Below are 24761 nucleotides of genomic sequence, written 5' to 3' on the forward strand. Positions count from 1 at the left end.
TTTATTTGTTGATCGTATTTAATATATGAAAACATGCAACTTTAATTAGAGCAATTAACAACAACAACAAACAAGTGTATAAACCAATGAACAAATGAACAAATGCTCACAAACATAAATAAATACTAAATCAAGTAGTCATAATCATAATCATCATCATGATTATGATGATGTCAATTGATTTAATTATGAGAAGAATCGAAAATAATGGGAACAAAACAAAAAATGGATTTATATTGGGGATTTTGTTTATAATCTAACTTAAATACTCAAACAACTTGTTCTGTTTTTTTTTGGACAGTTTAAAAGAAAATTCTCGACTGAAAATAAAATTGACAAAAATCATGGCCGGAAAAAGAAAGAAAAAATTGAATTCATAATGATACACACACCTATGACATAAGCATTACAATCATCATATGGCTATGACAATCTATAATGATAATTATACCAAGATGACATTAGAGGCAAGCCCTTTTTCAAAAAAAAAAAAAAAAAAAAACAAAACAAATCAACATGGGCCAAATTCCTTTTAGTTTTATCAAAACCACATATAACGTGACAAATTGATAATGAACATCATCTTTAAATCTCATCATTATGACCATAGATATAGTTTATTATCAAAGTTTTTAACTAATTCATATTGGAAAATTTATATTCGAAAAAAAACCAATGACATTAATTCATATACATGAATAGATCATACCAAAAATCTATCGATCAATCAGTTTGAATCGACAAAGTTCATAATGATCATAGAATTGTGGATAACAACAAAGTTGATAGCCATCTATACATGGAGAAATCACACAATTACTATCATCACTCGTACTCTGACACATATACAAATACACACACACAGATAGATGGTTTATCAGAGTCAATCAGAATTTTTATAGAAAGTATGGTATGGAATGACAGGTAAAATAAAAATGACCGATGGCAAATGGCGCCAATCATGACCATCATGACCATGATGATGATGATGATGAAGCTATGGCAAGCATGACAGCTTGGTTGGCTAGTTGAATGACTGGTCGACTGGTTGGCATAACTTCGAGATAGGCCAAATGTGTAATTGCAATTGTGTGTGTGTGTAATTGAATATAATAATCAGAACCATTCGTCATTCATTCATTCATTCATTCATCATCGATAAGTTTAGCAAATGTACATTGATTTCAAATCAAAAAGGAAAAAAATTACTCGAGCAACTAATCAATCATCGAATTATTAGTCGCTAAATGAGTTTTGTTGGTCACCAATGGGTAATAATTATTATCATTAAGGGTCGTAGGTAGGTCATTATGATCAAAATTGTTACTATAGAAAATTATCGACCTAACGCAGGTGGAAACCAGTAGACAAACATAGAGACAGAAAGTATATACTTGGTATTTGGTGATTGTCATAGCTACCGACTTACTTGCTGGTGGTCTTGTTGTTCATAACAATTATTACATTGATTGAGTGATTAGGTTTTTTTTCCAAAGGAACATATTTTTGGAACCAAATAAAAAAAAAGAGAAACCACCAACATTGATAATTATTATTTGAATTTGATAAGTTTTTTCGGCACCAGACACACACATTCAATTTTGTTGTTCAACAGTCTCGTTGAATTCGAAATCGACAATAAACTTACATATTTTTATGGGTTTATAATTATTATTATCAAAATTATACACAAAATGCGGGTAACCACTTATACACTTAGATGGATTCAATTGAAGAAAAGTAAATTTTCACTGAATGAAAAATTAGCGAATTAGTTGATTCTCAACGAATGGATGGCAACAAGTGAAAACAGATGAAAATTAAATCAAATGTTAGCGAGCGCCACCTAGATGTAGCACTTTACACTTCATAGGGAATATCGACGATATCTCATAGGAATCTGATATGGAAAAAGAAACCAGAACACACTACCGATATAACGTCAGACCATGATGAATGCCAATGTTAGACTGAACTCTTCAAGTTATAAGATGACAATCAAACGTGCGCACAGATAATACTGATTTTAAGAAAGTTTCTCTTCTTTATACCGGATATTTATTGAATAAAATATTCGTAGTAGCATACAACAACATAAGAATGAGGAGGGCCAAAATCGTAGCTTTATACTATTTTCAGTGGACCAAAAAGGGGAGGAGTAAAAGAAGTAGTAGCATAGAAATCTGTTGGAATCTTTTTGAAATCTTAATCAGAAGGAACAAAATTTTTTTTGGATCGATAAAATTGATTTTTAAATTAAAAATATCCATTTCGATTCATTAATTAATCATTCATTCTAGAATCATAAACGAAAAGGGTTTGTGTTATGTAACTAGCAATTCAAAATAGAATTATATAAACGTTAAACGTTAAGTTATTCTACTATTTTTTAGCTTTATTCTTCAACTGTTGCTTCTGCTTCACACACTAGCGAACACATATACAGACATTGATAAATAAAAATGAAATAAGAGAGAAAAAAGGCAAAACATTTGATTTCAAACTAATGGATTCAGTTTGAATGTAGCTTTCGTTGCGTGAACACTAGCCTGTTGCTGTTTGTTACTGTCAAAATTTTTCGGTTAAATCTGTTTATTTATGTGACCCAACATTTATTATCAAATTGAAACCAACAAACACACCCACATGTGGTAAACATATTTTTTTTGTTGTTTTTAATGAGATGACCCTATCTGTTTGATGAATCCATTTTTTACGGCCATTTGGACACGCACACACATCTGGTAAACATATGTTTTTGGGTAAGAATTGATTCATTTTTTTTGAAATATATGTCATTTGACCTAACAGCGAATATCACATTCATTTAAGGTGGCTAAATCTCTACAGTTTATATTAGAAACAAAAAAAAGGATTGAATGTCAACCGAAACCATGATCTGATGACCTTAAGATGTATGTGATTTTTTTTTGTGTATTCAATTTGAATTATACTTTATTATTAATGTATGTATGTGTATTGTGGTCGTTGATTGTGGATGGATAATCTTCATCTTGTAATGTCAAATTTTATTTTAAACAGTAAGCAAAAAAAATCTTAATTGTGAGAGTATGTTTGTCAAAATGAGGTTTTATTCACTAGTAGTAAAATAAATCCCGATGCCACCATCACAATTCTCTGTAATGATTAGTGATGGTGGCTATTTTTGGATCTTTTCTCTGGTTCCATAATTTGAATAAAAATTTATAATTTAATTCTCATGCGTGACTATCAATGGACAACAATCGAATCAACAATATCTTGTATCATAATATGTAGTGTATAAAGTGATGCTACATTCTCATTCTTCATTCACTGGTTATTACTTCTGGTTTCAATTTTTATTTTAAACCGATGTATGCTGTAACATCCAAGATAGTAGTCAGCCAACCAGAAAAATATAACCAGCCAACAAAAATGATGATGCACACATTGTGTCTGGTCTCTCTGGTCTAGCATTCAACAATCATCAATGGTGATGGTGATCATAAAAAAACCGGGGTCACAAATGAATGATTATGAATGTGAATTTTGCACGTTGTATGCAATAACCAGAATTTTCATTGAAACAAACAAACAAACAAATAGAAAATTTTTTTTTTTTTGATTATCAGCCACCGCCCATATAGATTATATATACTTGCCGCATCCATTAATTTGTAAATGGAATTTTTTTTCCAGTACAGATGTATGATAGATTCAATCATCATCCGATCCATCATGGAAATGGATACATTTCATATTCATAACCATTTGTTCTTGTTGATGTGTGTGTGTGTGTGTGTGTGTGTGTGTTTGTGCTACATTACACTTCTTCATCCAATTCATTTATTTCCACCATTTTTGAAGATGAAATGATAATCAACAACAAAAAAAACTCTGGACAAACTCTTAAATGGTAATTTTGTCCATTTATACTGTTTCTTTTACTTCAAAAGATGATGATGATGATGATGATAATGTAACATCTGACATGATCAACAGAAAAATTATTCATACATTTCATATATAAAAGATGATGAATTGTACGCACACACACACACACACTGACACTTAGAATGGCCATTCATATTTGAATGAATGATCAAATAAATAAATGACCATACATCCTACTCTAAATATTTTTTTTTTTTTTAATATAAAATGATGATAATCGTCGTTTATGAATATATTTGTGTGCGTGTTTAATTGTGAGTTAAATAAAGTTATTATTATGATTCGATTTTTCCCCCCCTCTTCCTTTGAATTCATGGGGAAGAAAAAAAATTTTCAATTCAAATTTTGAAACAACCTACCATATCCACCATCATCATCAACTTGAAATGGTTGTCAATAATATTAATAAATGCATCGACTCGATGATAATGACGATACCACAAAACACATTTCAATTGGCAATACCCACACCCAAACACACACATACAAATTTATTGGCCGCCCATATTGCCATCATAATTAATGTTTGGCACTTATAGGCCAAACATTTATGGCTGTTGATTTAGCAAATCAACTCCTTTTCGATCATCATTGATGATCATCATTTCATTCATTCATCAAGAGTTTATATTTTCACATTCTGTGAAAATTTCGTTAAAAATTCTTTCATACCTAAGCCATGAATCAGTTCAATTTGGTTTTTGTTTATTTTTTTCTGTTGTTATTATTACGAATTCATTGCAAAGCAAGAATCCTGAATCATCAGAATTTTTAAAAACAAACAAACAACCAAACAAAATGAACATTTCTTTTTAAAACTATTTTTTTTCATTCATATCTATGCATAGAATCGTCATTCATTCATTTAATTTGAAGCAAGTATTCAATCATCTAATTTGTTTCTATGGTTTTTTTTATTTTGTTTGTTATCATCATTTTAGCTATATTGTAAAAATTATCTTCAATGATCATAAGCATGAGAGAGAATTGGCCAAAAGTGGAAACAAAATAATAACGATAGAATAATAAGCCTGGTGCTGTTGATGCTGACGATGGTTGGTGATTATCCGGCCATAATTCCCAGGCGATTTTGTTTTCTTTCAATTTTCCATCAAATAAAAATCTTTTTATTTTCTTTGGATGCAGATTGCACATCAATCCTTGTTTTTGTGATATCTTTCTAAATACAACTCACATCTCTGTTCATCATCTTTAACAAAGGACAATTATTTAATCTTTGGACAACGAGAAAAATAAACGGAATCTTTCACATTTTACATATGGTCATGATCAAACAACATCATAATCATCATTATTTTTCGTTTCTTTCTGTGTGTATGTGTGTCGAACTTTGACATTGTCAAATTTTACATATTTTTATCTTTCAAAAAAAGATAATAATCCAGACCATTTTAGCAACGAAAAAATATTGAAACTAATTTCATACAACACTTGTTTCATTTTGCAATCTGTTTTTTGTCATTTGTTATATACAACAGTAGCCACCATTATCTTCTTGTTTATGTTTATTGTTATCAACATTATCATCACGTGGTTGTTGACAACAAATGAACATATCATAGTTTGTCGATGTATATATATAGATAAGAATATTATCGAACGAAAAAAAAAATTACATCTTGTTCGTAGTGATTGAAAAAAAAACCAAAGCAAAAGACCGAAAAAAAATATTTTATTTTATTTTTCATTAAAATTATCCAAAAACAAATTCAATATAATTATCAACTTTCCACATTCATCCACATCAAAAAAAGTATCAAACGCGATAAACAAAAAAGAACCATGTCTCATCATCATCATCATCAACAACAACAACAGGACATCATTCCGGCTAAATCATACGACAACATGATGATGATGATGGCCACCACCACCACCAACAACATTATATTCAACAATTCAAATAGAAGAAAAATGTCACCACCACCACCACCATCAACAACAATCATCAATTGTTGTTCGGGTAAGTTACTGTATTCAAATGAATTGATTGTCCATTTTTTTTTGATAAATTTCTATGATGATCGTGTCTAGAATTCCAACACATATATTCATATAATAGATAATGTCACAACAAATGTTGTTATGTGAAATGAATAATATTTTTCATTCCTTGTTGTTGTTGTTGTTGTTATAGAAAAAAAACTATTAAACAACATTGTCAATGAATATAAAAATGGTAATAATTACAATGACAATAACAAGGAAAAAAAACAAGAAACACGGACAATGATTGAAATTCGGGCCAAATATATCACTACTACTACTACTACTCCAGTGTTCCAGTTACGTGTCACAATCCTATCCTTAAGAATTTTTTTTCATCTATTTCATTTAAATGAATAGAAAAAAAGAAAACAACAATATAGATAGCATTAGGTAAATCATTTTCAAATGTAAAGAGGCTAATCAGATTGATAACAACAACAACGAAAAAAAAACGGCGACAACGACAACAACCAACAATTTGACATTCAAATTAATTTTTTTTCTTTATTTCATTTGGTGACAATCAAATATACACGTCCGTTTGTCAATTGTCGCGACAATTGGGCGCGTTCTTTTTTTCCATTTTATTATTATTCCATTCATTCACCATTTCTTATTCAATTTTTTTTTGTCTATCTGTTGTTTTCTATTATGTCAATTTCATATATGGCCCTTTTTTCTCATTTATTCATTTCATTTGTCACCATCATTGAATATAACAACAACATCCTCGAACAACACTAACTAATGTTACCAATCATCAGACATTTTAATTACTTTCAATCGATTCGATGGATTGTTTTTTTTCTTTTCTTATTATTATTATAAAATCGGTCGCAACAGGTGTCACACAAACATACAATGGTTGGAGAAAAAAAGTTTACAGCCAGATTAATATATAATTTGTGTTTGCATGTATGTGACTGTGATATATGTGATTTTGTGAACCAATCAATTGAAGGATTTAATGATTGAATGAATCTCGATCATCTTAATAATGATTGGCATCATCATTATCAGATTATTATTATTATTATTATTATCATTTAAGAACAAAAAGAAAGAAAAAGGAAAAATTGAAAATTAATAACTATTGAGGGCTAAGCTTAATAATTGGTGATTCACACACACACACACACACATTTCATTTCATTTCATTTTTTTTTGTTTTTATTTTCAATTCAATTCATTTTTTTTTCGAACACATAATTGCCATACACATATACTTATATGTAGCATGATTATTTCAAAATTTTTTTTCATTTTTTTAAAAAAATAGCAATTAAGATGGAAAGAAAAAAAATTATCAGACTATGTCGTACACATACACACACACACACACACACACAATTTTTCCCCTTCTTTTTTTTTCTCTAAATACTCTGATTCTGCTTTCGGGAGATTTTGATTCATATAAGAAAAGAAATTCATCGACTTTAATGTCGACTTTATATATAATGATGATGATAATGATGTTCAATGTTTGTGATGACAAGAGTGAGTTTTTTTTTCGTTTTGACAAAGAAACAAATGAAATGGAATGAAATAATAATCAAATGGAAAGAAGAAGAAAAAAAAATGTCGCCGTCAAGGGTGAGCTGCATTTTCTCATGATGATGATGATGATCATCGTCATAGTCTTGATATGATGGAAGGATCGAAATCCCAAGTTATGTGTATCTTAATGTGTTTGTGTGTGTGTATGTGTGTGTGAGTAAATCCCTTATGGTTGTGGTTTTCATTCTGTTGCTCTTTTTCATTACTCTGTATAGCGGTTCTCATCCACTACTTTAGATTCTTTAGAATTTGTTTATTACCAATTGAAGTGGCATAGATAGAAAAAAGGAGAAAGAGAAAGAGAGAGAAGATGACACATTATTCTTGTTAATTTGATTTGCCTCATTTGCGAATCGTCGTTTTATATATAATATGCTTCTGACGTTTATTATCTAGTCTGTAAGCTTTATCGGATTAAGCCAATATATATTGTTGTTATTCAACAGGTGTGATAAACTCATTGAATTTTCCTTTCTAGAAAAAAAAGAAAATTTTTTCACCTTTTTTCATCATCATCATCACTAAAAAATCCAGAATACAGCATTCATGATAATAAAAAAAACTTCAAGTCAAGATGTTCATGTGTGTGTGTGTGTTTATGTGTGCTGGAATGTCGATGGAAGCCATAAAACATCAAGTTTGGTAAAAAAAAACTTTTTTTCCACTTTGATTTTTATGATGTGTTTATTGATCATCAATTAGTTCGAACAAAATGTTATTTCGGATTTTTGCTCTTTTTTTCTATGGAAACTTGTTTCCGAATGGTAAATCATTATTTTTTTTTTCTCGAAAAACACACAGTAAGATAGACAGCCGACAAGTAGAGTGAATTTTTTTTTCATGGTAATGAATGAATGATGTTAATGATTGTATTTGGCAATAAGATTCTTGAATATTTTTATTCTGAGAAAAAAAAATTTTTTTTCGTAGCAAAAAATAGAACAGAACACAACAAACATATACACACTGGATTGCATGTATGTTTCAAAAATGTATGGCTGAATAAAAAAATTTTTGTTCAATTCATATTCATTGTATATGTATTGGCATTTGTGGAATCACAGAAAAAAAACACATTTATTTTTTTCGGAGCAAAAATCAAAAAAAAAAAAAAAAAAAAACGAAAACAACAAGTGAAAACATAAATGGATGTCCATACACCATTGTTAAATGAATTCACATTTGATTCATTTTGTGAATATTTTACTAAATAGTGATGATCTAGTTTTGTAGTGCACGATTTTTTCATTTTTCCATTTTTTCAATTTTATCATTCCCATTCATTCATTGAATTTCGTATGAAAAATGAATTTTCAATACAAAAGTCTAATTCACTTTTCATTTTTTTTCTTTCATTGCCATGTTGTTCGACAAAATATATAAAAAAGACATTCATTCATTTATTTTATGATCATCATCTAGAAATGGAACTTCCTTTTCCTTATGATGTTTCATTGAAATATTCTTTGAAAGAATGCCAGAATATTTGTTATTGAAGATTTTTTTTCTTGTCCAATGATTGATTGAATATTTTACATTTAGTTTGCCGATATTTTTTTTTTTTTGACAACAACCATCATCATGGTTAAATGAAAATGTATTAACGATGAATAATGGTAATTTTTTCTTTCCTAGTAAAAATACAACTGTATTAAATAGTTTATATACGTTGTATTTAGAAATGACAAAAATGATTTTAGAATCCTGAATATGAATTGATTTCATTTCGAAATAAATAGTTGTTTGTTTGTTTGTTGTTGTTGAAAACAGTCAACAACAATTCTTTTGAAATGTCTTCATACTGTCTATCTCTCTGTATTTAGTAACATCATCATCATCATCATCATCACCGTGATGATGACGATGATCGTTTATGTCATACATTTTTTTCTAGACAATTTCATTTACATTTACTCTTATTGCCACTCACAGAATCACTGTATTTGTTAGCATATAAAAGCACACAACTCTTAAATTAATGTTAAGAATTTTTCATTTTGATTTCTAAAAGCATATAATTCTTTGTTTTTCTTTTTTTTTCTTATTATGTCCCGCTGATGAAACAAAACAGTGTTAAAAAAATTTATTACCACTGTCGATACAGACTTTTTTAGTTTTCTTTTTTTTCCATTTTTTTTATTGCCATCTGAATTTGGACCATGACTTTGTTTGTTTTGTTTTTGGTACATATGGTATTCCTGAATTTTGTTTTCTATATACACCCACAATGAATATATGATCTTTTATTTTCATATTAACAATTTTAACTGGATCATTCCTTCTCATACATATGCGGACTATTTATTTTCAATCACAAAATTGGTAATTTAACGAATTTTTTTAACGAAAAAAACTGATGTAAAATGATACCCAAAAAAAAATTCATTTAGCTTTTTGGTCGTTTCAAAATTGTTTTTTTTTTGACGATCAAAATATATTTTGGTTAATGAAAATAGTCAATCAGTAGGCTTTAGGAACACATGTGGCTTACAATCTTCCTGTTTTTTATTTTCTTTTTTTTATCTTTTTTGGCTATATGGCTGTTTTATAGCCACAATTTATTCACACATTCAACACCTCATGTCATTTGAATGGTCGAAATTTTAAATTTTTAAAAGTTGAAGAAAACTGGTCAATTTTCAATAATTGATCAGGATACCATAATTAAGGAAGCCATATCAAGTATATGTGACACCTTCTGACAATCTTTTTCCTGTTTTCATCAAAATCGTCGTCGAAAATAACCATTATCAACTACTTGTTTTTGGCACGATTAAAGTGATCAACAAGCAGAATGATCATCTTGATGATGATAATGATGATCCACAGTATTCGATGTTAATGATGGCAATATATATCTCGAATTAAAATATAAAAGTAATGACATTCATATGTACAATAAAAAAACCTTTTTTTTGTTGATAGCGATGATGATGATGATTGTTGATATTGTTGCTGTTGATTATCGCTCATTCACTTTCTTATTTACCGGATCATTTACCATCATGAATGAGCTTTATGGTGTATAAGTAAAAGATGTAATTTAAAACGAATCATCAACCAATCATCATTTACACAATTGTTTGTTTATGCTCCATTATTCACATTACTCAATCCAGTGGTGTTGGTTTTTTTTCCAGAAAAAAAATTGAAAAAAAAATTTCTGGAACATTGAAAAACATTTGGTTTGATTTTTACACATGTGCTGTATTCATCAACATTTTTATCTTTTTTCTTCCTCAAATTAAGACCTATATCACCAAAAATTACCAATAACTATATATCTGATATACACTCGTAAGACACACCGATTTTGAAACGCATATGGCAAAATATAATGAATATAAAATGGCCAAACCATGTGAATAAATAAATAAATAAAACATATAGAACCAAATTCAACATGTGGTGTTTTATGAACATAAACACACTGAAATCTGTGTTCATCATTATCATCATGTATATCGATTCAAACTATGTACACTTGACGATTATACCATAATTGAAGATTCTCTTCAAATGTGTGTGTGTGTTCAAGTGTTTTCATTACATTATGTCTAAAAAATGTTGTATAATACACAATACTTGGCATTTTTTGAATCATAGAACAAAATCAATTGAAAATGGTCAACTTGCAACTTGTCCAAAAAAAATGTCTGATCTGTGAATGTTTTTTTTAGACCAAAAAGAAAAACAGAAAGAAATTCTTTTTCTTGTTTAATGATCAACTTGATCATTGAAATTGTAATAGTATAACCATAACAAAAACAAACAAATGAACCTTGCACAATATTCTGATAAAAATGTTTTGACTATGAATTTCACATATTTCTCTTGTATAGGCCACCAACACCGATGATATGAATATCTATAATGTAATGTCTTGTCTTTGTGTTGTTTCTTTCATTCATTTACCTAAAAAAAAACATTCACATTACCGACAAATCTTGTAATGCCCATCATAATCATCATCGCTAGAACCATTAAAACCATTTTCAATGTTGATATTTATGATGGTGGTCAAACTTTTACTTCTAATGAATCGGCTGCAAATAAAAAATAAAAAAAAGGTTTTAAGCTATAATTGATTAGTGAGCCTTTGGCATCTATGGCAGACATCGTTTTCATGATTGAATCTTATATTTTTGCGGACATGTTTTTTCTTTCGGGAATTTTCCAAACAAAAAACACTTTTTTCACCAGAAGCTTTGTCATCATCATCATCATTGAACATCAATAAAGTGTTGATGTTTAATATTAATAAACAAGAATAAAAAAGTGTTTTCAATTCAAATTTGAACATCCATCCATCCATCCATTCATTCGATGCTATAATTTATGGTATTAAAATTGTTTATTATTATTCAAATAAAAATAATCAAATCACTTGTGAATGATATAAATTAACTTTTTGTTTTCGTTGCACTAAAATACTTGGATCCGGTAATGGTTATATCAGGTAAAATGATAGAGAGGGAAAGAAGAAAAAAAAGAGAAATCTATCTCATACAAGTGATTTATATTGAGATCAACAACGACTTTTATCTGGTGATTCCCGGTAATGGCAATCCATAAATTAACACTCACTCATTCATTCACTTGTCTTTGCTTTTCAAATCGAGTGGATCAATTTAATGTGTACACTCTGTACACAAAATACACACACACACATATATTGCTATTTGATTGATCGATAAAAAACATTTTGTACTCTAATAGATTCGGTTAAACTATACTCATTTTCCAAAAAAAAACAATTGAATCAAAAAAGCTTTCAAGTTCAAAGTTCAAAGAAAAAAATGTAACGATCCATTAGCGCCGTTGTGTATACCTTGTTCATGTCATTTGTAATGACAAGCATCATCATCAAGTAGTATAGCATTTAAGTGAATTTTTTCTTCCCCTTTTTTTCAAAAAATTTCGGTAAATATATCGACCGACCAGAAATTTTCTTTTGTTTTGTTTTGGCTGTAAATTGATTTAAACAACCCAGATTTTAGTATGTCCAGTACATTTTACTCGTGCCACTTTTTGCCCCTCACACACACTTACACACTTTGACTCAAACATTTAATCCATTTCATCTTGTTAGTCAGTCATTCATTCATCTGGGAATGATTAAGATCCATTAAAGTTTTTTTGATGCATGTTGTTGTTGTTGTTGTTATTCACATTTATAGACATAACAAACTTGATCAGAAAAAAAGGAAAGAATAAATGGACTTTCACTATATATGAAAAAAGTCAAGGTTCATTTCATTTTATTCATATACGAAAAATCAATGTTTCATTAATCAATTGGTCTGTCGGGTCGGGTTTTTTTCCATTTTGCTTTGTTTTGTTTTGTCCAAATCTCTCGGTCGGTGTATCACAAGATACATCCGATTTTTTTTCTTATGCGAATCTTTCTTTATGGCTCTCATGACATGTCTTAATGGATGCTCGATTGGCCACGAAATAGATGAAGAAAGAGAGAGAGAGAGAGGGGAAAAAATTTCAGCAAACAAAACAGGCATACAATGTACAACAACATCACTTAACGTCATCAATGATGATGATTATAATGATAGCACATCATAAATTTCCATTTAAATCAGTGGTTGGTCAAATTGTCTAAATCAGCCTGGATCATCTTCGTTTTATCTCTCTGTATGTTGGCCAGATAGAAAATTCATAATGATACCTGTGATACACTTATAATGCATTGAATGATACGTGTTTGAGCACACACACACACACACAGACACAGAAACACTTGATCAGTCATTGTAATAACCTGTGACTATATTACGAAATATGGTTCAAGTTGAATACAATCATCGGTATGGTATGGTTTGAAATTTGCTGATTTTGATTTTTTTTCGCTCCGTCATAATGGTCATCATTATCATCATAGAAGTTTTTTGGACATTGTTGATATTAAATAAATCAAAAATTTATTTCCTACTCTCATTTTCAATTCGATCTGGTCTTTTCAATCATAAAAAAATAATCATTACATTTTGTTTATATAGTTCCCATGTGTATTTGATAACATTTTTTTTTTTTGATATAGTTGACCGGTCATTCATAGAATCAAATCAAACATATTAAAGAAAAATACACATACACACACACACACGTGAAACGCTTCAGTTGTCACCAACACGAAAGAAACCTTCAATTGAAGTTGGCTAAAGATCACTATACCAAGAAAAAAAAATTCTATTCACTTGGATTCAATGATTATGATTGAAATGAGAATGAAATAAAAAAAACTGTTACTGGAAAATAACCTTAATTCAATTTGTTCATAGTTGTTTCCTAGTTTTCAATTCCAAATTGAAAGTTGTTATCAATAAGTTCAATCAAAATAAAGTTCTTTGACTTTATTTTTTTTTCATTCAATTCTTAAATGAAATACCGCTGTTCACATGATCATCATCATCATCATCATCCACATTATTGGATCAATGTCAAAATCTGTTTTTTTTCTGTTCGATTTTCGTTAATCATCATGAATCAGAATTGAATTTAATGAAAATTAAAACATAATTAATCTTTTTAACATTCAAGATTCTTTGGTCTAATTTTGACTTGAAAATCACTTTCGATTATTATCGTGTTTACTTCATTTAGTTAATGATACGGCTTTTTTTTCATAGTATCAATATACAATGTATAATCGATAAATAAAATATGGTTATTATGAATGATTGTTTCCATTTCGATTGACATTCCATTTAGTCTATTTATAATAATTAGGCTAGCCAACTATAGTGTCTATGAATTTTTCATCTTGAAAGTCATCATTCAATATGGCCATCTCGAAAACATTAATCGAATATGACAAGTAAATGTTTTTTTTTTTTTTTTTTTTTTGCTGAAACCACCACCAAGTGAGAGTTTATATATTTGTATAAACAATGTCACACAATGGATTCATCATTGAATCGACTTTTTTCACAATAATTAATTAATGATGAATGATGATGATGATGATGATGAGACTATCATCAATTGATGAATGATGGACCAACCATGAATGAAATCTTTTTGCTGCTTTATACCTATTTTGGTAAGAATATATAGCTAATCATTATTTAGGGCAACAACAACAACAACAACAAAAAAATACACATCATATTCGACCAATCAAATGATCAATCATGCATGATCCTGTTAGTACATATATAAAAAAAACGTATATCATATATATTCCCTATGATTATATGGCCTTTTTTGCCCTTATATGCTTTTGTCATCGATTATACTATGATCATCGTCATCAATATACATTGTTGTTGTTGTTGTTGTTATATATACAGAATTGATCATCATTTTAATCATGATCGACATTCATCCCTATCCTATCCATATTTTATCATTCAGAAAAACCAAAAAAAATAAAAAAAAAATTTGGAAGCTTCAAAACAATATATTGAATCTGTCATTATCGATTACGAAATGGAATCATATATTCAATTTTTATTTCACACTATAGTGTTTTTTGCTGTATTATAATAATCATGCCAATTTTAAGGTCAAGGTATTCTCTACTGCCATTCTATTATTATTATTATTACACACATCTAAAATGTCCAATAATTTTCACCATCAATACAATTATTGATCATAAAATTCAAAAATGTTTTTTCTTTTGGATATCATGATTGTTCATCTTTTATGGTCATAATAATAATATTTATCATGACTAATAAATATTAAAAAAAACCTGAAAACTAACTTCAACTGGCTTCAATCGGAAAAAAAACAACATAAATTGATGCTTCCGACGCCAAATCAAAGATTGTGTGGTGTTATCAAAGAAAAAAGAAATAAATGAAAAAAATTCCATTCACCCATTGATGATATTCATCGAAAATTGCCATTGATAATGGTAATGGTGAACAAAATTGAAAAAAAATCTGATCTTATTTTGGTTTTCGGAGGAATCTTTCCAGAAAATACCATAATAGTAGTCTGATGAAACGAGAAAAAAAAATTGTTCACATAATAAATCATTTTTTTCCATATATACACACTATTCTATACAACGATGTTGGTTATTTTGATTTTACATTTCGAAAAATCTATTTTTTTTATTGAGATTAGAATGGACCTTTAGAAAAAAAATACCATATGGTAATCTTCTCGATTCTTGATAATGTTGTTGTTGTTGTTGTTGTTCATCTTCCTTTTTTTCGATTCATTTTTCATTTCTACACTTTTTTCTTCCGAAAAAAAAATTTATCGGTTTATTCTACGAAGGCAAATGAATAATCATTGTTTGATGATGATGATGATGATGATGATGAAAAGCGCAATGTAAAGCGATTCTATCTGTGTTGTAAATTCCCTAGAGCAGCATATACTTATTGGAGATTTTCGTTTCTAATATCTATTTTTGACCAATTCGAGTAGCCAACAACTAGGCTTAACGAAATAAAAATAAATAAACAAACATCTTTGTAATCGCGAACAAAAAAAACGAAAATGCAAAAAAATGACCTCCCCATTCCCAACAACGAAATATCTTGATCGGAAAAAAAGTTGTCGCCGGTGTTTGTGAATCATCCAAACATTGTACAATCTCCGGGATGTACGATTGTTCAATAATAATTGGAAATGTTCAAATTGAATGGATCGCGTGCCCGTCCTGCCATATTTTAATATATAAAAAAAAATACCAGGGACAGATATATTTGATAATAGACATTTTTCTCTCTCGGTGAGCACCCAGAAATTATATTTGCGTGTCAGACATATTTGGATAGAGAGGCCTATCGATCCGTTTGTCGCCTATTTATTTTGTCTATTATCTAAAGGCCAAAGACCATCATCAATATTATCTGGTCAATAATTCAATGTCAAACACACACACACACGAACGAACAATTCTGCAATTTCGAATCTTTTTCGTTATTTGTTTGATTACAATGGTAACAAACATTGATTATGATAATAATAATGGTGATGATAAAGATGATAACAACATTAACATGCAATCGCTTCAACTAACAAATTAAACTTATGTGTGTCGGCTACATTAGAATTTATCCAATAATTCAATATGTTGTGTGTGTGTGTTTGGGTCCAGTGAAAGTAGCCATCTTCATTTTTGAAATGAATCGATAAATAAGATCGATAAAGATATTTGAATTCAGATGTATTCCATCAATCGACGACATTGTTTTGTTTCGCCTATAAGGATGTTTGTTTTGATAAATGAACAAGAGATTATATGGAAGATAAATTGATGGTGATAATCACATTAAGTCACGATATATTCCCAAAGAAAAAACTAATTTTCAACAAGACAATTTAAATAGGATCCTATTCGGTTTTTTGTTATGCGTATGCGAATAATAAAAAAATACACACAAACACAAAATAATAAGGTTCCATAATCCTAAGTGTCTTTTTTTGTAAGTATGTTATAATGATGATGATGATGAAGAATTTGAATTCATGCAAAATGATGTCTATCTATCATCATTTTATTGACGAAAAAAAGAAACAAATCAATGGGTATGTCAAACAGTTTTTTCTTTTTCATTCTATTAAATGGAATGGTAATTTTGCATTTCTATCAACATTACTGAATAAGCTATTGAAGCTGACCCATAGAAAAAGTGACTGATAAATTGACTATTTTTTTTTGTTCTAATGACAGGTAACATTTTCTCATTGTTCAAATTGATTATTGATTGTCCACAAACAAAATATACTTTTTTTTTGTTGAATATTTTATATTTTCTATTTACTAAAAATTCATTATTTTCACTTAGTCGATTTGTTGTTGATTAGTAAACAATGGCCAATCAATTCGTATTGAAAGTTGTCTTGATTTTATTGATCAAATCCAGTCATTCAGTCAATGAGTGAATGTATCGATTGGATTGGTTCGGTCAATACTCTTTTGAGAACATCCTCATAATGATGATGATGATGATGATGATGATGATAGATGCAGATTTTTTTTTCATTTGCTAATATTGTATTTCATTTCATGGCAGGTGGCATCTGTTTGAAAAAAAATGTTTGAATTGAAGGTGTCATTCTCAATCGTATAAAATGATTGGTATTACCTAAAAATAGCCCATTTGATTTTTAGCCTCAAACAATCATTTAATAATAACCAGAATTTATTTGGACATTTCCGACTTTTCATGCCAATATTTCACCCGGGAGACAAAAAGCTCAACTTTTGATGCAAGACAACATGGCATTTGAATTACACTTGATCAATCGCAATCTGGCCTGATAATAATTCATGCCGCATCAATTTCGAAACATTTCTCCTTTTTGTCGATTTTTTTCTCCAATCTTTCTTCTTCAATCTTAATCGAATTAAGCACAACTGGAAATTAAATCAAAAACAAAATAAAACAGTATGCACGTATGAAAAAATCAAACAATCATACAGACGTGAATGACAAGTCAAATTCGTTTTGAAGCTTAAAATGAAAGAAATTCTTCAAAATGAAAAAATCTTATATTCACGATTTGCGGTTCGATTTACTCACACACACACACACATAACATAGCATAAACAGGCAAGCAAAAATCAATGCAAATTAAATCAAAACTCTTCTCTACAAAAAAAAAAAATAGTTTCCCACAAATACAATATGATCCGATTCTAAAAATGCTAAGCACATATCCATATTTGACCACCAACAACAAAATATTTATATGGAGACTTATACAAATCACAATTGATTGTGCCGATCGATTGTGACGAAACTATCAAACAATATCAACCTGTTGAGCTCTTTCGCCATGATGATGATGATGATGATAATGCTAATGATTGCCACAAATAATCACATTGATTATTCATAGCTTCATTTATTAAAAAAAAACAAAACCTGTATATCCTGATTGATCATACATAAATATTGAAAAGGAAACGATTGCTTTTTTTTCATTTTCGTGTTGTGTTTATATTGCATATTATCGTTATTAATAATAATATAAATTAGGTTACATTTATCTCTAGACGGGTGAGATGATTCATTAGAAAACGAAGAAGATAGATGTAAAAAAAAACTTTATCCATTTTATTGATGACAATAATTAGAATGATCCCATTACATTTAAAAATGTTTGTTCATAGCAAAAAAAAAACAGAAAAAAATCCGGAAGTTTTGAAAACTTTATTCTCGATTGAGTACACAGAGATATTCAGAGACAGAGAGAGAGAGAGAGAATCGTTAATTAAGTTCGGATCATGTTTTCGACCAGATTAATGTTCACATTTTTCTTTCAAAACAAACAAACATTTTGTTTAATTATTCATCCATTCAATCAGTCAATCTAATGTTACTTTTTGTTTTTGATGTTCATATGATGATTATCTTGTATCTGTATATGTTTGGAATTTGTACATAACCATATTATGATGAAAAGATTAGTGCCAAATGTGAAAACAAAAATCTGGCAACTTTGTCGCCATTCATATTATATAATGATCATGGATAGATAATGTATAATCAAGCATATCAGACGAGTCTATGAATGAAATTCTATTGTTCAAGAATCGGGTAACAGAAAAAAAACAAAAAATCAGAAAAAGTGAGCAAACTAAGTCATCATCATAATAATAATGATCACGATCGTCCATGATAACAATAAAGTTGTTCTAATTAATTTCGTAAATTTTTTTTTGTTAATTCTTTATTTATGAAAGATTTGAATGAATGCAATAATACAATGGATGTATTTATATGAGTAATTCGAATCAAAATAAAATGTTCAGCGAATTAATTATGATACTATCAAAACAATATCAGAATCGTAATTTTCATTCATTAAGACTTCTGATTGCATCTATCGATCATTTTCTTTTTGTTGTTCATCAAAATTATTAATGATTCATTAAAGTGAAAGTCATTATATGAAATGACATAAAATGATTGATTTTGGAAATAGAGTGACAGCGGTTATTTTCAATTTTTGCCGCAAATGTCACCAAATCAATTGCCCAAAGCAATACACATATTTTGGATATTATTGATGACCACCTGTAGCTTAATATATATATATACACACAGACACACTATCTGATAACTATACACAATGTAGATTGATTGAATGTTTGGTGCATCTACAATACATTAAAAACTAAATGTCCGTCTTATCTACTAATATTTTTTTTTTAGTTTTTCATTTTCTCAGCCATATCATGATATTTGAAAGCGTTCCCCGTGTTGTTTTTTTGTTCATATATTTAATATATTAGAACCAAGGCCATACATAATGTGAATGAGAATTCATCAATCAAAAACCTAACAACGGAAAAACTCAAATAGTTATTGTTAATATGGTTACATAGTTTGTTGTTGTTTTAATGTTCATTAAGAGCCTTGTTTTGTTTTATTTTTTTCCCTAAATTCGTTTATATTACCCTGTTGATGATGATGATGATGATGATGATGAACACGGTCAATCTTTTAATCGTTACAATGTTGTGCAATATTCTTTGAACACGATTTTCTCACACACAATCAAACATACAAACAACCGATCTATTTTAGCCATGTTTAGAAGGAGAAAAATTGTTTACAACTAAACATGGAACAGATAAACAAAAAAAAAAAAATTCTCTCACCAAATGCCAGATAGATGATTATGACTGATAATGAAGATGAGACTGTTGATGAGCAGCGAAAATTAAGGCAAAACATTGATGATGCATCGAGCCATTATAGATGGAAGTAATTCGTGTGCAATAACAATTAAAAAAAATGAACATAATGACCTATCCTATTGTGTTAACATGAACATGGACATGGCCATTTTTTTGCGATGAGATTGTTTTAACTTTAATTCATTAGCTTTAATGAGTGATTTATATTTGGTTTTTTTTTCTCAGGTTTTACATCAACATTAATCTCATTCATTATGAAATTCATCATTATTATCCTCTTCATCATCATGGTGGCATCAACCACACAAGCTGTACGTATCAATTCAATAAGTCGTCCACAATCATTTCGTTCGGGTACTGCCATCGAAGTTATATTGGATTGTGATTTCAGTATCGATGACAACGATGAAATGCTTGTAGTCAAATGGTTTCTCAATGATGATTCACAACATATATATCAATGGATACAATCACGTGATTATCGGATATATTCAGATAAGATTAAACCATATGTGGATGAGAATTTTTTTGTTCAAGATCCTAAAACTCGTCATCGAGCTATACGATTATTAAATCCACCGGCAATTTTAAGTGGAAAATATACGTGCAGTGTTAGCTCATTACAAAATGAAGAAATCAATTCGACCTATTTAGTTATCTATGGTAAGATGAGGTAGCCATTTTCATATCTTAATCGATCGATATTGATTGATGGATTGATCTTGTTTTTCATTTTTTTTAATCACTATTTATTTTTATTATATAAACATAGAACCAGCACGATCATTTGAGATGGCCGCAATTGAAGATGAAGAAAATGATCATCATGATGGTAACGATAATGATGATGATGATGGATTTAACATAACCTGTACTGCTTTTGGTATTTATCCTGAGCCGGAGATAAAATTATTGAAAATCAAATCAATCAACGAAACATTAGAATCATATGAAATTGAATCTAATACAACTACAATCATATCATTTCGATCAATGACGAATGGATTTTATTCGATAACACTTGTATCGCATATCGAACAGAATCAATCATCAACGACAACTAGTATGGCTCAAAGTAATAATGAACTGAATCCATCTCGTGCAAGGCTATCATTGAAATCACAACCATCATCATCAGCAACAACAATGAATCAAATAGCTGAACATTATGAATGTAGATTATCAATACCGAATACTGATTATGTTGAAGTGAAACGATTGGCCATACAAGATGGTAAGTCATATGCATACACAAACACATGCCTTTATTGCCTTCATCATTGCACATACAGAAAAAAATGTGATGAACGACAGATAACAGTGATGACAAAAACAATCAATTTAAATTTCACTGCAAACTGAATTCTAGCCACTGATTTTTCTTTCTCCTACAACAACCGATGTCGATCAAAAAAAAAAAATTTTTAAAGAATTTTAAATGATACAAACTGTAAATTATTGATCTGATAACAAGGAAAGAGAAGGAGAGAAAGATACAAAAGTTAAATTGAATTTCGTTGTATATGTCATGATCAACAAAATTTTGAAGAAACTTTTCAATTTACTTTTCAAGGTGTGTGTGTGGTGTGTGTTTACATATATTGCAAGCAGGTATATCACTTCAGGTCTTTGAAAACAAATGGGCATTCCAATTTTTTTTCTTCCTCCTCTCACTGCTCTCACTCTACCAAGATATTTGTTTGATCTTATCCTGTTTTAGTGAAAATTTATTCAATGATGAAGTTGAAAATGAACAACAACAAAAATATTATCAAAGAGATGCGATGATTTAAAAAAACAAATCAATAATGAAAAGAGAATGATAGCAAACAACAGGAAATCATTTACGGATAAATCTCTCTTCATTCGATGATTATTTGAGGTTGGCCATATATTAAATATTAAATTTTTCAAAATACAATAACCATGGTGTTTTTTTCAGATCTACACTCGAGGGCATTTCATACACATTTACACACACACACATACACACAAATATATAGTGAATCTATGAATGAATTTATGATTTTTTTCCACATATCTTCAGATAAAATGAGATTTTATATTTTATTTGCCAAAGACAAATTGAATCAAATTTGAACGCGTTCATTGCGTTATATTTTTTTTTGCTGGGACCCATTGCTAATACACACTAGCATAACTTGGATCATTTCTGATGGTAAATGGTTTGCAAAACAAAAAAAAAAAAACGAAAAAATTCACATCAATTGCTTTTTACTTTGAATGGGACGACATAGCATAGCTTTAGGTCGCTCACTCGTGTGTGTGTATGTTCATCGTAATCATCATCATCATCAATTCTTGTATATGTTACCGTGTTTATAATGTTAAAAGTCACCCAAAAAAAACACACATATATGACTAATGGAATAACATTATCCGAAAAAAAACAGTCAAACAAAAATTGAAATTTTTTTAGCCAAACAGAAATGATGATTTTCGATGAAAGAAGAAAAAAAAGCGATTCCATATTTCTTTGCCATTTTTAATGTCATTCTTTTCATTCTGCTCGGTTTCACCAATATCTCTTTGTGGGTATGTGTGTGTGTGTGTGTGTGGCTATAACGAATGAATGATGGCTTTAGAGGAGAAAGAAAAAACAAACCATGGGTGAACCATCTCTCAGCAAGATTCCCGAATTAGACCAGAGGGGCCCACACGCGCAAACAAATATTCGAATGAATTTTTTTTTTATTATTTTTATGAATAGAATCTAATATATAACCAAAGTTACATTTATCGACACACTTATTATTAAAATTGATATTCGTTGTATAAAAAAAAAGTTCAATTAAAATAAAAATTTTTTCAAAAGACCGACAACAGGATTGGCGTGTGTACTTTATCTTGTGTGCTTTATCCATTTATGATTGAATGGAAAAAATGAATTCGAAGATGTGAAAAAAAAACATTAATCAGCGATAATATTTGTATATGATATGATGATATCATTATCATTCGTCAAACATTCATACATTGGGTGTTAATTGATTTTATTCATTTCATTTATTAAAATTCCTATCTTGATATAGAAAATGAAATGAAAAAAAATTCATTGATTGAAAACTAAATAAAAAAAAATCTCATTGATTCTGAAATTCCAAAAAAAAAAAAAAAATAAAATAAAATCCGTCATATGCATCATCATTATTTTTTTTCATTTGATTTTATGATGGTTGATGATAATGAAAAATTGAATTAATCATCATAGGATTTTTTTCTGCCTTCTGGCCAAGAAAAAAAATTCCTTTCTGTATGTGAATTTGTTCGAGTAGAATAAAAAAAAATTTATCGACATCAACCAACCAACCAAAACACACACACACCAAAAAAAACGATATATCATCATTGTGGCAAATGATGAAATTAATTGTCGATAGAAACAAATATTTATAGCTCAAAAAAATGACGATGAAATAAAACACAAAATCCTATTATGGTGTATAAAAAAAATACGAAATTATTTTTCTTTTTACGAAAAAAAAATCTCTTTCAATTCAAAATAATTTCATCGTTTCATACACAAACGTTCCATTCATTCAATATGACTTTGATCACTTGATATTAATACTAATTATCATGATGATGATGGCAGAATATTTTAATCATACACACACTATCTCTTCATTACTATCTATCTATATAAATGTTGATGATCGAAGTTAATTAACTTCCGAATCAATATGATCGTTTAGCATTAATTTAATGTGGTAGACTATAGTGGGTCGGAATCGTGAACAATAAACGATGAAAAACCACGACGTCGACAAAGATTGCAATATCGATTTCTAGTAATCGAATATTTTTTCTTTTGAGACGAGATTAACGTACAGATCTTGTCGATTGTCGATTATTGATAATGTGTGTGTGAGTGTGGATATATTGATCGTCATCATCGATCGTTTAAAAGTCTGGTAAATCAATGAAAAAATCCATTCATTCGAATTCTGAAAAAAATTCCATTTTAAAAAACACCATGCATGCATATATTTGTCATGACGTTATATTTGATTATCGAATATTAATTGCTCCAGAAACCAGAAGCTAAATTTAAAATTTTTTTCCTTATTTAAAATTGTCAATCGTATGCAAATTAACAATATTCATAAATTTTTTCTTGCCCATAAATATTAATATCGTCAATCCTTCATGAACCATGTTATTTTTCTTCATACAAGTATTTTTTTATTCGTTAAGAATGTTGTTGTTCCACTAAAAAAAGCTTTAAATTTTAATCAATTCAAAGACACGATAATAATAATAATAAAAATGAAAAGAATTGCTTAAATTACTATGAAAACCATGAATTTTTTTTTCTCTGTTCGGTATCGGTATTAATTTATGATGATAGGCAAATTCATGGCCTGTTCCCCAAAAAAAGACTGCAGTTGAATTTTGGGTGAAATACAGTTCTGTGAACAAAGAGAAAAAGAGGCAAGCAAAAAAAATTATGACAACATAAAATTATTGCCCTCACCATCGGGATTCTAACTCGATTTTTATACCAACTCATTCTTATTCTCTTTTTTTCCTCTCTTTCGTGAGGAGAAGATTAGCTTTATTCTAGGTCTTAACGACATCGAGTTTACATAGTGTTTTGTGA

The 24761-nt window shown here is 29.1% G+C and overlaps 1 protein-coding gene across 5 annotated transcripts in view; it reads left to right on the top strand.

The window, feature by feature from the left end:
* The first annotated feature begins 2536 nt into the window (after positions 1-2536).
* LOC124491760 (uncharacterized) overlaps positions 2537-24761 on the top strand; it is a 30412-nt gene continuing 8187 nt past the window's right edge. Inside the window, exons 1-6 of one of the 5 annotated variants that reach the window (XM_075731772.1) lie at positions 2537-2762; positions 2833-2915; positions 4878-4991; positions 5083-5920; positions 20363-20800; positions 20910-21371. In XM_075731772.1, the coding sequence (XP_075587887.1) occupies positions 5740-5920; positions 20363-20800; positions 20910-21371 (1081 nt within the window). In that variant the 5' untranslated portion in view covers positions 2537-2762; positions 2833-2915; positions 4878-4991; positions 5083-5739. Of the gene's footprint in view, positions 2763-2832; positions 2916-4877; positions 5921-14228; positions 14336-20362; positions 20801-20909; positions 21372-24761 lie in introns of those variants that run through there. The other 4 variants (XM_075731776.1, XM_075731781.1, XM_075731787.1 and 1 more) reach the window with 4 other exon arrangements.

This window comes from Dermatophagoides farinae, chromosome 1, assembly GCF_024713945.1.
Source record: "Dermatophagoides farinae isolate YC_2012a chromosome 1, ASM2471394v1, whole genome shotgun sequence".
Classification (NCBI taxonomy): domain Eukaryota; kingdom Metazoa; phylum Arthropoda; class Arachnida; order Sarcoptiformes; family Pyroglyphidae; genus Dermatophagoides; species Dermatophagoides farinae.